This window comes from Nerophis ophidion, linkage group LG03, assembly GCF_033978795.1.
Source record: "Nerophis ophidion isolate RoL-2023_Sa linkage group LG03, RoL_Noph_v1.0, whole genome shotgun sequence".
Taxonomy (NCBI): Eukaryota; Metazoa; Chordata; class Actinopteri; order Syngnathiformes; family Syngnathidae; genus Nerophis; species Nerophis ophidion.
Window position 1 is genome coordinate 77,777,818 of NC_084613.1, and position 16,100 is coordinate 77,793,917.

Genomic DNA, 16,100 nt, shown 5'->3' on the forward strand with positions numbered 1-16,100 from the left:
CTTAGGCTGTTGCCCCCGCGACCCGACCTCGGATAGGCGGAAGAAGATGGAGATGGAGATGATACTTTTATTAATAGATTGCACAGTTCAGTACATATTCCGTACAATTGACCACTAAATGGTAACACCCAAATAAGTTATTCAACTTGTTTAAGTCGGGGTCCACGTTAATCAATTCATGCCGGCTCCGCCTCTCCACAGGTGGTTCTTTGGTTTGCTCAGGATGCGCCGTTTTGTGGGCGGTCTTATTTACATGGCTCCACTTCAACAGCGTCTTCTCTCCGTCATTTTTGTTATACCGGTAGTTTTTAGCGCTTCCGTAGCGAGTCTACTGACAGATATAAGAGCAGAACTAGAGATGTCCGATAATGGCTTTTTTGCCGATGTCCGATAGTCCGATATTGTCCATCTCTTAATTACTGATTCCGATATCAACCGATAAAGATATACACAGTCATTGAATTAACACATTATTATGCCTAATTCTGCTCCGATGCCCCGCTGAATGCATTAAACAATGTAACAAGGTTTTCCAAAATAAATCAACACAAGTTATGGAAGAAAACGCCAACATGGCACTGCCATATTTATTATTGAAGTCACAAAGTGCATTATTTTTTTAATGCACTTTGTGCCATTAGAAATGAAGGTACTGGTACTATCATTGTCATTATGTCACTGTATTAAAATCAATCCAAGCAAATTATTCATAATTTAACATTGGTACTTTTATAAAGTGCCCTGCAATGAGGTGGCGACTTGTCCAGGGTGTGCCCGAATGCAGCTGAGATAGGCTCCAGCACCCCTTGCCACCCGAAAAGGGACAAGCGGTAGAAAATGGACATTTATAAAGTACCGTATTTTTCGGAGTATAAGTCGCACCTGCCGAAAATGCATAATAAAGTCGCATTTTTGGGGGAAATTTATTTGATAAAACCCAACACCAAGAATAGACATTTGAAAGGCAATTTAAAATAAATAAAGAATAGTGAAGGTGTGTGTTAAGTCTGACTAGGAAATAATATGGACTATACACAAATGCTTTTTATGAAAATGTAATTTTGTTTATAGCTTATATGCAATCTGTTGTTTCCCTAATTTTTGTTGTTGCACATGGATGAGGGTGTGTGTTGCTGAGCCCGACTTGGACATTGTCTGGACTGGACCTGGTTTTGAAAACCTTTTAGACAAGTCTAATTTCATTAACAAACTGGTCTGGTGAAGATAAGGTTTTTTTTATTTTTTTATTTTATAAATTAAATAGAATGAGATTAAAAAGAAAAAAAATAACATTTTCCTGGATAAAAAAGAAAGTAAAATCATATAAAACAATTATATTAAAAATAATTATTAATGATAGTGTTAGTGGACCGGCGACACACACATTAATGTGGGTTTCAGGGACTGTGTCCCTTGCAGACTGTGTTATATATGTTGTGGGAACCAGAATTTTGGTAGCAGAAAGAAAACAACCCTTTTTTATGTGAGTGGGTGTGGATGAGTGTGAATGGGGGAGGGAGGGGTTTTCTCTGGGGGGGGGGGGGGGGGGGGGGGGGGTTTAATGCACTAATGCAGGGGTCGGGAACCTTTTTGGCTGAGAGAGCCATGGAAGCCAAATATTTAAAAATGTATTTCAGTGAGAGCCATATGATGTTTTTTAAACACTGAATACAACTAAATGTGTTCATTTTTATGTAAAACCAACATTAGGGTATAACACGTATGTTATTCTTTCTAATAACATTTTTATTCTGAAGCTAACAAATAATGAATAAAATACTTCTTACCATTCTTGACTTCTTGAACAGGTGCGGTAGAACAGTCTTTTTCAACCACTGTGCCGTGAGATACAGTCTGGTGTGCCGTGGGAGATTATCTAATTCCACCTTTATGGGTTAAAATCGTTTTTTGCAAACCAGTAATTACAGTCTGAAAATGATGTGGTGTTGTTGAGTGGTCGGTGCTGTTTAGAGCTAATTGCTTTGTAGATGTCATAAACAGCGGGAGGCAGTGTGCAGGTAAAAAAAAAGGTGTCTAATGCTTAAAACATAAATAAACAAAAGGTGAGTGCCCCTAAGAAAAGGCATTAAAGCTTAGGGAAGGCTGTGCAGAGCAAAACTAAAAATGAACTGGCTACAAAGTAAACAAAAAAACAGAATGCTGGATGACAGCAAAGACTTACTTTGGAGCAAAAACAATGCACATCCGAACATGACTTGACAATTGACAATGTCCCCACAAAGAAGGATAATAACGACTGAAATATTCTTGATTGCTAAAACAAAGTAGATGCGGAAAGTAGCGCTCAAAGGAAGACATGAAACTGCTACAGGAAAATACCAAAAAAAGAGAAAAAGCAACCAAAATAGGAGTACAAGACAAGAACTAAAACACTACACACAGGAAAACAGCAAACCACTCCAAATAAGTCAGTGTGTGATGTGACAGGTGGTGACAGTACATCTACTTTGAGACAAGAGCTATATTGATGCATGCTTGGTTATGCTTTAAAGTCGTATCCAACAATTGTGACAACGACTTTTTACTGTCAACTGAGTTTCGTTTTTAATACATTTCTGCTGGTGGTGTGCCTCTGGATTTTTTTAAACGCAAAAAATGTGCCTTGGCTCAAAAAAGGTTGAAAAACACTGCGGTGGAAAAACGGATGGAGGGATAAAAATGCATGAGAATTTTTTACATTTTGAACGTTATTTTTAACACTGATTATTAGTGGAATTATTCATTACTTATTGTGTTAAGCAATGTAAAATAAGATTAATCTGAGAGCCAGATGCAGTCATCAAAAGAGCCACATCTGGCTCTAGAGCCATAGGTTCCCTACCCCTGCACTAATGGAAAGTTTATCTTGTGTATTTTTATGTTGATTTAATTTAAAAAAATAAAATAAAAAGAATAGTGAACAACAGGCTGAATAAGTTATATGAGGCATAAATAACCAACTGAGAAGGTGCCTGCTATGTTAACGTAACATATTATGGTAAGAGTCATTCAAATAACTATAACATATAGAACATGCTATACGTTTACCAAACAATCTGTCCCTCCTAATCGCTAAATCCGATGAAATCTTATACGTCTAGTCTCTTACATGAATGAGCTAAATAATCCATCCATTTTCTACCGCTTATTCCCTTTTGGGGTTGCGGGGGGCGCTTGCGCCTTTCTCAGCTACAATCGGGCGGAAGGCGGAGTACACCCTGGACAAGTCGCCAACACAGATAGACAGACAACATTAACACTCACATTCACACACTAGGGCCAATTTAGTGTTGCCAATCAACCTATCCCCAGGTGCATGTCTTTGGAAGTGGGAGGAAGCCGGAGTACCCGGAGGGAACCCACGCATTCACGGGGAGAACATGCAAACTCCACACAGAAAGATCCCGAGCCTGGATTTGAACCCAGGACTGCAGGAACTTCGTATTGTGAGGCAGACGCACTAACCCCTCTGCCACCGTGAAGCCTGAGCTAAATAATATTATTTGATACTTTACGGTAATGTGTTGATAATTTAACACATAAATCGCTCCTGAGTATAAGTCGCACCCCCGGCCAAACTATGAAAAAAACTGCGACTTATAGTCCGTAAAATACGGTACATTATGTTTAGTGTTAGGGTCGGACTGCTGAGAATTGAGGTGAAGGCAGAATTTTTACACCTTCAATGGAATTAGTGAGACATTTTTAAATCAATCAATCAATCAATGTTTACTTATATAGCCCTAAATCACTAGTGTCTCAAAGGGCTGCACAAACCACAACACGAACCACTACGACATCCTCGGTAGGCCCACATAAGGGCAAGGAAAACTCACTCCCAGTGGGACGTCGGTGACGATGATGACTATGAGAACCTTGGAGAGGAGGAAAGCAATGGATGTCGAGCGGGTCTAACATGATACTGTGAAAGCTCAATCCTATGTTGTTTTTTACGGAAGATACCTTAGGGGGAAAGGCGGTGACGAGGTCAGCCCGTGTGCCGATGGGCGGGTGGGCTGAGGAGTATCAATCGGCAGCCCCGCGTCGCCACGAGTCGCTACCGGAGGAGAGCTCTGAGGATGAGTTGCCGCCGCACATACACAAGGTCGTATTATGTGCGGAATTTACACCAAAAAAAAACGAGCTTACCCTTGAAATAAACTGACATTGATTTTTTTTTATTTTTTTTTTTCAGGTTTGTTAGCCAAGCCTTGGAAAGCTTCGTCATTCTTATCTGGATCGTTCTCCTGGGTTCTGATACAAAGAAGATTTACGTCTACAATTAAGTAAACAAAATCTTGCATTTAAGTTATTGCGTGGGACTTTCAAGTTGAAAATTTTCTCTATAAAAGTTTTTGTTGCCCCGTATGTGGAAAGATATCACACAAATATAATGTGCTGGGGTCTTCAGCTTGCAGGTCTGTGTATAAATTGAACAGAAATCAAGTAGTATTAGAAATCTATTGTGTCTGTAAAAAAAAAACATGTTTTGTTTTTTTTGCAGCTGTAATCCTAAACAAACGCGTCCAGCACAGGTGCATGACTATCACACATTTTTCTAACAAACTAGAGGTGTATAATTCACTAGCGCTACACAGACCATGGCGTCATAACAATAGCATAGCAGCATTACTTGTTGGTTTTTTTACGTTTGTCAAGAGGGGAAAAAAAAACAATGATGCACTTTAATGACTTACTGCAGAGGCTGTAATTTAAGCTTAGATGTATTGCATGTGTTTTATGCTGATTTCAGATGAAATCATTTGAAAAGGGATGTGTGCCATAATGTTCATGAATGACATGTTTACAGTTTGACTATCTGGCGGGTCACGGCAGGGTGTAGTGGTGAAGCGTTAGCGTGCGATTTGTGTTCATAGTTTGTGTAAAATACCATTTTGTACAGATGTTAATTAAATAGGAGGAAACATAAGTGTGTGTTTTGTTAATGCTAACAAGTTTACCAGTTGGTTTTGGTGTGCTAGGCCAAGGGTCAACAACCTTTTTGAAACCAAGAGCTACTTCTTGGGTACTGATTAATGCGAAGGGCTACCAGTTTGATACACACTTAAATAAATTGCCAGAAATAGCCAATTTGCTCAACTTACCTTTAACTCTGTTATTATTAATAATGAATTATATTTATCTTTGTGTAAACACCGATCATCTTAATGATTTCTCACAATAAATATATATTTTTGATGACATGTTTTAAATAGGTTAAAATCCAATCTGCACTTTGTTAGAATATATAACAAATTGGACCCAGCTATATTTCTAACAAAGACAAATCATTATTTCTTCTAGATTTTCCAGAACAAAAATTTTAAAAGAACCATCAATCAATTAATAATTATTTATATAGACCTAAATCACAAGTGCCTCAAAGGGGACATCCTCGGTAGGGCCCACATAAGGGAGAGGAAAAACTCACCCCAGTGTGGGACGTCGACCATTATGACTATGAGAAACCTTGGAGAGGACCACATATGTGCCCCCCCTCCCCCCACCACCAGGGAACCAAAAGCAATAGATATCGAGCGGATCTAACATGATATTGTGAAAGTCCAATCCATAGTGGATCTAACGTAACCGTGAGAATCAAATCCAAAGTGGATCCAATATAGTAGCGAGAGTCTAAAGACTTTGAAATAAGATTTAAATTTGATTTTACAGATTTTCTACATTTGCCAGAATAATTTATTTGAATTTTAATCATAATAAGTTTGAAGGAATATTTCACACATATTCTTCGCCGAAAAAACAGAAGCTAAAATGAAGAATTAAATTCAAATGTATTTATTATTCTTTCCAATAAAAAAAAAAAATTACTTGAACATTGATTTAAATTGTCAGGAAAGAAGAGAAAGGAATTTAAAAGGTAAAAAGGTATGTGTGTTTAAAAATCCTAAAATCATTTTTAAGGTTGTATTTTTTTCTCTAAAATTGTCTTTCTGAAAGTTATAAAATAATTTTTTTAAACAAGTGAAGACCAAGTCTTTAAAATATTTTCTTGGATTTTCAAATTCTATTTGAGTTGTGTCCCTCTTAGAATTAAAAATGTCGAGCAAATCGAGACCAGCTTGCTAGTAAATAAATGCAATTTAACAAATAGAGGCAGCTCACAGGTAAGTGCTGCTGTGAAAGACTCAAGCCGTCGTCTTCAGGGTTCCAGGGACCACCAAGGAAGGACATGCCTTTTGAGCAGGTGTAGACTTCTTTTATTTTTCAGTAAACAAAAGTGTTTTGCGTGTTGCTTTTCAACCTTCCCGTTGTCTGCTTCTGCCTCTTGCTGTCTTCCAGGTTGCACGCGCTGCTGCTTGTGTTATCGTCTCTCTCTCTCGTTCCTTCCTCGTATAGGCTGCTGTCGCTCCGCACCATCACCAGCCCCGTTCTCTCCTCCTCCTCCCCTTTTATACAGCGAGAGGAGATACGTTAATCGTGTACAGGTGCGCGATCCACACACCTGATCTTGTTTGTGGCGTCGCTCCCGGCTCGCTCGCCATCTCCGCCTCCTCGCCGCCATCTTGGGCCGGGCTCCAGCGTGCCCTGCCTCTGTCGGACCGTCGGCTCCGCCTCTCCACAGCTGCTATTTGAGCTATTTTTAGAACAGGCCAGCAGGTGACCGGGTGCCCGTGGGCACCGCGTTGGTGACCCCCGGCCTAGGCTTTCCTCATCTTTCCTAAGCCCATCATGCGGGTTGAGTCCATCTTCTTTTCCAATTGCGCAATCGTGTCCATCCTTCCAAATGCCAATCAAATGTCCATTCACAGCGCGAATACAAACTTTTGTTGTCCTGCCCTTGCTCACACTACTTTAGTAAATAAGAATCAGTCGCCTTATTTGGTGCAGTAATCTCTTTGTTATGAAAGCTCCATAGTCATCCAATAAACATAAGCTATTGTTATTTTTCTCTCGTTTTGATTGTTGCATTGTATTAGAATTACCACGTAGCAATTTGCTTATAATTTTTTAGATTATTGTACAAAACCCAAAACCAGGGAAGTTGGCACATTGTGTAAATCATAATTAAAAACAGAATATAAATATTGAAAAATAATTTTCAAACAATATTCAAAAAGCTTGCACAAGTGGCAAAAAAGAAAGAGAAAGCAGCTTCCATGAAATGCTCAGTCATTCACAAACAAGAAAAGGGTGCGGGTCACCACTTTGTGAACAAATGCGTGAGAAAAACAGTTTAAGAAGATTTTTCAACAAGTTGTTGCAAGAAATTTATAGTAATATCGTCAAAAGATTCAGAGAAATCACTGCAAGTAAGCGGCAAGGCCGAGTGGTAAAAATGCCCCTGTGCCAACTTTTTGCAATGTTTTGCTGCCATTAAATTCAAACTTAATGATTATTTGCAAAAAAAAAGTAACTTCCTCAGTTCCAACATTAAATATTTTGTCTCTGCAGTCTATTCAATTGAAGATAGACATGGAGTCTCTCCTCCAGGATAGTGCTATTACGTTTGCTTTCCGAAGTCAGAATTTGCAAATCAAGTTGTTGCAAGAAATTTATAGTAATATCGTCAAAAAATTCAAAGAAATCACTGCACGTGAGCGGCAAGGCCGAGTGGTGAAATGCCCCTGTGCAAACTTTTTGCAATGTGTTGCTGCCATTAAATTCAAACTTAATGATTATTTGCAAAAAAACAGTAAGTTTCTCAGTTCCAACATTAAATATATTGTCTCTGCAGTCTATTCAATTGAAGATAGACATGGAGTCTCTCCTCCAGGATAGTGCTATTACTTTTGCTTTCCGAAGTCTGAATTTGGAAATCATTGTATTCTGTTTTTATTTACAATTTACACAACATGCCAACTTCACTTGTTTTGGGTTTTGTAAATAAATTGTGGCTGTTTCAATCCATTTTATAACTAATTGCTTGGATTCAAAACGACGTCAAGTCCGGCTCATTGAATATCATGCCAGCATCTAACTTTGAAGGTTACTAGATGTCCTTTAGCCTTTATTAAAGAAAAATGCCCTATGTTTGCGTTGTTTTCGGCTGTACGAAGCCTTTAGATGGCGAAAAGGATAAAACATTTATTCAGAGTTCCTCCAGAGGTTATCCAGAATGGTGCAAGATTGCAAGATTTTATGAAAAAAGACCAAAGTACTCCGCACTCTAGTACAAAAGAGCATAGCCGAGGAATGTACGAGTTTGCAGTGACCGCTCCGTTAAAAGACTTGTTTGATATTCTTTTAACGTTTAGTGTTTCCCACTTGAGTATGTTGTGTATTTCTGGTCTTGACATCCTCGTCTGGAAAGAAGGGTGGCATAGCATTCTAGCTGGATCAAAAGAGACTTTACTGAACCAAAAGTTACTTTATTACAAGTGAGCGTCATTATACAGGACTGCAGTTCCTGGAGGAGGTCAGGTCAAACAATGTGTCTCTCCTAGCTTGGAGGAGCCGAACCACAGTCTGGGTGTGTTAATTCAGGAGAGTACAACCTGACCATGTAAGGAAATGTTCACGTTCAAGTGACCGGAAAACAACCTCTATATGTTGTAACTTATATGTCGACGTGAAGATAGACATGGAGTCTCTCCTCCAGGATAGAGCTATCACTTTTGCATTCCGAAGTCTGAATTTGTTGCCTCTTCTCGTGAGAGAGTTAATCCAGTCCACATACGTATGTCCAACTGAGGCTTCTTAATTTATTATGGGCTCAACCATTATTCACTTAAACCTGGTGGTTCGCTTTCTCCAAGGTGAATATAAATATTCACCATATGTAGAACATAATATGAGAACATAATTAATTCACTTCAAGTATTATCTTGATATTATTTGTATTTCTTAAGAGTACATTTGTGCTACGAGTGTTCCGTCATGCACCAACTCGGCGAGTCTGAAATAAATCAGATGTGAGCAATACCTAAAAGACTTTAATTACCCTTTTACCAAATTATTCATTTTTTCTATTACCAAACTAAAAAACATCTATTTCTGGGCTTGTCATCCTCGTCCGGACAGAAGGGTGACACGGCAGTGCAGCTGGTTCAAAAGTTGCTTTATTACAAGCAAGCATCATTATACAGGACTGCAGTACCTGGAGGAGGTCAATTAAAAAAAAATACGCACTCCTAACTTGGAGGAGCTGAACCACAGTCTTATATTCCGTCTTTGGGGCGGTATGGCTCGGTTGGTAGAGTGGCCGTGCCAGCAACTTGAGGGTTGCAGGTTCGATTCCCGTTTCCGCCATCCTAGTCACTGCCGTTGTGTCCTTGAGCAAGACACTTTACCCACCTGCACTGGTTTAATTGTAACATAGATATTGGGTTTCACTATGTAAAGCGCTTTGAGTCACTAGAGAAAAGCGCTATATAAATATAATTCACTTCACAATTCACTTCACTTTCTCTGCCTGGGTATGTGTTAATTTAGGAGAGTACAACCTGACCAGGCAGCACGGTGGTACATAGGTTAGTGCATGTGCCTCACAATACGAAGGTCCTGAGTAGTCCTGAGTTCAATCCCGGACTCGGGCTCTTTCTTTGTGGAGTTTGCATGTTCTCCCTGTGACTGCGTGGGTTCCACCCGGGTACTCCGTCTTCCTCCCTCCTCCAAAAACATGCACCTGGGGATAGGTTGATTGGCAACACTAAATTGGCCCTAGTGTGTGAATGTGAATGTGAATGTTGAGGTGGCGACTTGTCCAGGGTGTATCCCGCCTTCCGTCCGAATGCAGCTGAGATGGGCTCCAGCACCCCCCGCGACCCCAAAAAAGGACAAATAGTAGAAAATGGATGGATGCACAACCTGACCATGTAAGGAGATGTTAGTATGTAAGTTGTAACTTAAATGTCGACATGAAGATAGACATGGAGTCTCTCCTCCAGGATAGAGCTATCACTTTTACATTCCGAAGTCTGAAATCCTTGCCTCTCTTCGTGAGAGAGCAAATTCCAGTCCACATGCTAATGTCCAACTAAGGCTTATTAATTTATTATGGACTCAACCATTGTTTACTTAAACCAAGTTGAATATAAACATTCACCATATGTACAACATGATGAGTTAATTAATTCACTTCACGTACATAAGCTCTGAGACAATGTACTGCAAAGAGAAAAGATAAATAGTAAAGTTGCTTGTTTTATTACACATACAACAACGCAAAATACAACCATCTACGACATCCGGTAAGATGTACATTAAAAACCATGTACAAAAATATTTACAAAGAAAATGGTACATCACACACTAACCTTGTATATAAACCAGAGGCAGGTAATTGTGCAAAGACTACACAGTGGACTTGAGGTACTCACTATTCTCTAGTTTGAATGTATTTTTTACAACACATTTAAATAAATATACTTTAATTGTATCTTATTGTTCATTTATGATTTTTATTGAAAATGGACATCAGTCAAACAAGTACAGGCAAGTATTGACATAAAGCCACAGACAACTGCACCCCTAAGTGTCCCCAACACAGTGCAGCAATGAAACAAAAGGCTCATCAATCATCTACATTTCAATTACAAACCCCGTTTCCATATGAGTTGGTAATTTGTGTTAGATGTAAATATAAACTCAATACAATGATTTGCAAATCCTTTTCAACCCATATTCAATTGAATGCACTACAAAGACAAAATATGTGATGTTCAAACTCATAAACTTTATTTTTTTTTTTTGCAAATAATAATGAACTTAGAATTTCATGGCTGCAACATGTGCCAAAGTAGTTGGGAAAGGGCATGTTCACCACTGTGTTACATCACCTTATCTTTTAACAACACTCAATAAATGTTTGGGAACTGAGGAAACTAATTGTTGAAGCTTTGAAAGTGGAATTCTTTCCCATTCTTGTTTTTTGTAGAGCTTCAGTCGTTCAACAGTACGGGGTCTCCGCTGTCGTATTTTACGCTTAAAAATGCGCCACACATTTTCGATGGGCGACAGGTTTGGAATGCAGGCGGGCCAGGCAAGTACCCGCACCCTTTTTTTTTACAAAGCCACGCTGTTGTAACACTTGTATGGCTGAAATAAGCAGGGGCGTCCATGATAATGTTGCTTGGATGAAAACATATGTTGCTCCAAATCCTGTATGGACCTTTCAGCATTAATGGTGCCTTCACAGATGTGTAAGTTACCCATGCCTTGGGCACTAATACACCCCCATACCATCACAGCTGCTGGCTTTTGAACTTTGCACCTATAACAATCCGAATGGTGTTTTTCCTCTTTGTTCTGGAGGCCACCACGTCCTCTGTTTCCAGATGTATTTTGAAATGTGGACTCGTCAGACCACAGAACACCTTTCCACTTTGCATCAGTCCATCTGAGGTGAGGCCGGGCCCAGCAAAGGCGGCGGCGTTTCCGGGTGTTGTTGATAAATGGGTTTGGCTTTGCATAGTAGAGTTTTAACTTGTACTTACAGATGTAGCGACCAACTGTAGTTACTGACAGTGGTTTTATGAAGTGTTCCTGAGCCCATGTAGGGATACCCTTTACACACTGATGTTGTTTTTTGATGCAGTACCGCTTGAGGGATCAAAGGTCCGTAATATCGCTTACGTGCAGTGATTTTTCCAGATTCTCTGAACCTTTTGATGATTTTTACGGACTGTAGATGTAAAATCCCTGAATACCTCGCAATAGTTCGTTGAGAAATGTTGTTCGACAATTTGCTTACAAAGTGGTGACCCTCACCCCATCCTTGTTTGTGAATTACTTAGCATTTAATGGAAGCTGCTTTAATACCCAATCATTGGACCCACCTGTTCCCAATTAGCCTGCACACCTGTGGGATGTTCCATATAAGTGTTTGATGAGCATTCCTCAATTTTGTCAGTATTTTTTGCCACCTTTCCCAACTTCTTTGTCACTGTTGCTGGCATCAAATTCTAAAGTTAATGATTATATGCACACAAAAAAAAAGAAGTCTATGAGTTTGAACATCAAATATGTTGTCTTTGTAGTGCATTCAATTGAATATGGGTTGAAACGGATTTGCAAATCATTGTATTCCGTTTATTATAAAACAATTTCCCAACTCATATGGAAACGGCGTTTGTAAACACGCACCAGTGAAAAAGTGAAAAGTCTAAAAATACTCAACCCTCTTCTTATTGGATGCAGGAAATACATGTATGTACGTCGCAGTGTCAAAAAAAAGTGTAAAATGTCGTTTTTCATTTGATGCCATCCATCCATTTTCTACCGCTTGTCCCTTTAGGGGTCGCGTGGGGGGTCGTTGGAGCCTCTGTCAAAAGTTTAAGATGTTGTATTTGATTTGATGCTGATTAATTTGTGAATGTGAGTGTGAATGTTGTCTGTCAATCTGTGTTGGCCTGTGATTAGGGGGCGACTTGTCCAGGGTGTACACCGCCTTCCGCCCGATTGTAGCTGAGATAGGCACCAGCGCGCCCCGCGACCACAAAGGGAATAAGCGGTAGGAAATGGATGGATAGTTTAAAATAATCTGCCTTTCGTGGGAGGTTACAGAATGTCGTTATCCTATCTGTGATTGTTTAAATGTTGAAATATGCGCATGAAGCCGGAAAAAGCCGGGTGCTCTGTCACTGGCCAAATGTTTGTGGAATATATTGAACAAAGTTAGACGGAGGGTTAACAATATTGGAATACATCAATATTTGAATATAACCATATCGGAATACGGTACACCAATAACTAAATATTAACAGATTATTAAACATTAACGACTGCTTAGCCAGCAGAGCCCGGATAGCTCAGTCGGTAGAGCATCAGACTTTTAATCTGAGGGTCCAGGGTTCAAGTCCCTGTTCGGGCGTTCCTTTTTTTTTTTTTTTTTTAATATATATATATATTTTTCAAACGCCTTATACGAATACTTATGTAACTAGTATACTCCTTGTAACTAGTATATATCGCCCGTGTGTCGACGTTTTGTAGCAAACATGTTAACCTGGAACGTCCCCTGCTAAGCGGTTTCGACTCACAAAAACACTGTAAAATTCCACTTGAGAATAAATAAATATACATAATTTTCATTATGTTAATAACACATATGTTAACCTGTTTATTACATCACGAAATATATATTTGTGATTTATTTGCGTACTAAACTAAAGCAGAACGTTGCTGCCCCCTGTCGATGATATTTTGGTGTAGCTACAGTGAAGGCAGTGAGGAAGGCTATTGCTTAGATCAGTGTTTTAGCGCACTAGTGTGCCGTGGGCCCGTGGGAGATGATATAATTTCACCTATTTCGGTTAAAAATGTTTTTTGCAAACCGGTAATTATAGTCTGCAAATGATGTGTTGTTTTCGAGTGTCTGTACTGTCTAGAACAGGGGCGCTCACACTTTTTCTGCAGGCGAGCTACTTTTCAATTGACCAAGTCGAGGTCTACCTCATTCCTATTTATAATTTATATTTATTTATTTATGAAAGAGACATTTTTGTTAACAAGTTAATGGTGTTTAATGATAATACAAGCATGTTTAACACACATAGATTCCTTTCTTTCATGAAGACAAGAATATCAATCAATCAATCAATCAATGTTTATTTATATAGCCCCAAATCACAAATGTCTCAAAGGACTGCACAAATCATTACGACTACAACATCCTCGGAAGAACCCACAAAAGGGCAAGGAAAACTCACACCCAGTGGGCAGGGAGAATTCACATTCAGTGGGACGCCAGCGACAATGCTGACTATGAGAAACCTTGGAGAGGACCTCAGATGTGGGCAACCCCCCCCCTCTAGGGGACCGAAAGCAATGGATGTCAAGCGGGTCTAACATGATACTGTGAAAGTTCAATCCATAGTGGCTCCAAGACAGCAGTGAGAGTCCCGTCCACAGGAAACCATCTCAAGCGGATCAGCAGCGTAGAGATGTCCCCAACCGATACAGGCGAGCGGTCCATCCTGGGTCCCGACGAGCGGTCCATCCTGGGTCTCGACTCTGGACAGTCAGTACTTCATCCATGGTCATCGGACCGGACCCCCTCCACAAGGGAGGGGGGGGACATAGGAGAAAGAAAAGAAGCGGCAGATCAACTGGTCTAAAAAGGAGGTCTATTTAAAGGCTAGAGTATACAGATGAGTTTTAAGATGAGACTTAAATGCTTCTACTGAGGTAGCATCTCGAACTGTTACCGGGAGGGCATTCCAGAGTACTGGAGCCCGAACGGAAAACGCTCTATAGCCCGCAGACTTTTTTTGAGCTCTAGGAATCACTAATAAGCCGGAGTCTTTTGAACGCAGATTTCTTGCCGGGACATACGGTACAATACAATCGGCAAGATATAAGTTGGTGTATTTGATTCTGATGACTTGCATTGATTGGAATCAGACAGTGGTGCTGATAACGTCCGCATTTTCAAATGGAGGAGAAAAAAAAGTCCTCCTTTTTGTCCAATACCACATGAAAGTGGTTGGATTTGGCATCTCATTTGTCCAACTTGCATACTCGTTTTTAAACACTTTGTTATGAGAGTAGCATATGTGTGTGGCCCTTTAATGTCTGGCAGCAGGTGAGTGACGTCAGTGAGTGTGCGGGTGGGCAAGCAAGTGAGAAAGCGGTCACTGAGGGCGGGGGAGAAATACATTGGCATCAAACTCCGTAGCTTGCTAGCTTGTGCACGCTAGCTTTCTGAGACTCTTATTTTGTTAGCACAGGCAGGATGAAACAGGTCTTTTATGGTGAAGACAGGAACTGTGCAGTCGGTCTTTAGAGTTTTGACAGTAGGTACGGAGTCTCTAGAAATAAAATGTGTTTCTCTGCGTCCGCCCTGTTAGTGATTTTTTTTCTTAAATATGAGCTCGCAGCAGCCAGCGTCATCTCACAAGATCCTCGGGTGCCGAGAATGTCAAACAACTGACGAAAGTGAAGTCTTGGTATGATTGATGATTGCTCATTTTTATGTCTATTTTTTAATGCCTGGCTTGAGATCGACTGACACACCCTCCGAGATCGACCAGTCGATCGCGATCGACGTAATGGGCACCCCTGGGCTAGAACATGGGTGTCAAACTCTGGCCCGCGGGCCAAATTTGGCCCGCCGTGTAAATTAATTTGGCCCTTGAAGCAATATCAAATTAACATTAGTACTGGCCCGCCGGTATTATACAGCCGCATTCACCGCTAATACTCATACTTGCCAACCCTCCCGATTTTCCCGGGAGACTCCCGAAGTTCAGTGAAGTGAAGTATATTTATATAGTGCTTTTCTCTAGTGACTCAAAGCGCTTTACATAGTGAAACCCAACATCTAAGTTACATTTAAACCAGTGTGGGTGGCACTGGGAGCAGGTGGGTAAAGTGTCTTGCCCAAGGACACAATGGCAGTGACCAGGATGGCGGAAGCGGGAATCGAACCTGCAACCCTCAAGTTGCTGGCACGGCCACTCTACCAACCGAGCTATACCCACCCCCCTCTCGAGTATCTCCCGAGGAAACCATTCTCCCGAATTTCAACCAATTTCTACCTGGACAACAATATTGGGGGTGTGCCTTAAAGCGTTCTCTACAACCTGTCGTCACGTCCGATTTTACTCCATACAAACAGCGTGCCAGCCTAATCACATAATATATGCGGCTTATAAAACACACACATGAGTGAATGAAAGGCATACTTGGTCAACAACCATACAGGTCACACTAAGGGTGGCCGTATAAACAACTTTAACACTGTTACAAATATGCGCCACACTGTGGACCCAAGACACACAAGAATGGCAAACACATTTCGGGAGAACATCCGCACCGTAACACAACATAAACAAAATACCCAGAATCCCTTGCAGCAATAACTCTTCCGGGACGCGACAATATACACCCTCCGCTACCACCACTATTAAGATTTTGCATATATAAGTGTTGCTTTTTCCATATTTAGTGTTAAAGCAAATCAGCTAAGCAATAATTAACGTTTTATTTGTGCACTTTCTCTTGCTTCTTCAAGACTTTAATGCTTGATTCATTCATTATTGTTATTTTATTTTCAAATTTATTTTTAGCCTGTGAAAAAAGTTTATTTTGATATTTACCTGAGAAGGCTGCAAATAGAAAAGAGGCACTACATTTTTATTAAAATTTTATTTGATACGCCATTGAATTTTTTTTCATAATTATTATTATTTGAAACT

The 16,100-nt window shown here is 40.1% G+C and overlaps 1 protein-coding gene and 1 non-coding gene across 2 annotated transcripts in view; both read left to right on the top strand.

Moving 5' to 3' along the window:
- atg9a (ATG9 autophagy related 9 homolog A (S. cerevisiae)) overlaps positions 1 to 4,930 on the top strand; it is a 42,055-nt gene extending 37,125 nt beyond the window's left edge. Inside the window, exons 20-21 of the mRNA XM_061896117.1 lie at positions 3,960 to 4,105; positions 4,196 to 4,930. Of these exons, the coding sequence (XP_061752101.1) occupies positions 3,960 to 4,105; positions 4,196 to 4,204 (155 nt within the window). The 3' untranslated portion in view covers positions 4,205 to 4,930. The remainder of the gene's footprint in view (positions 1 to 3,959; positions 4,106 to 4,195) is intronic.
- Positions 4,931 to 12,699: 7,769 nt separating this feature from the next.
- Positions 12,700 to 12,772, top strand: trnak-uuu (transfer RNA lysine (anticodon UUU)). The gene has a single exon. It is a non-coding gene; the product is annotated as a tRNA-Lys (tRNA).
- Positions 12,773 to 16,100: the final 3,328 nt, after the last annotated feature.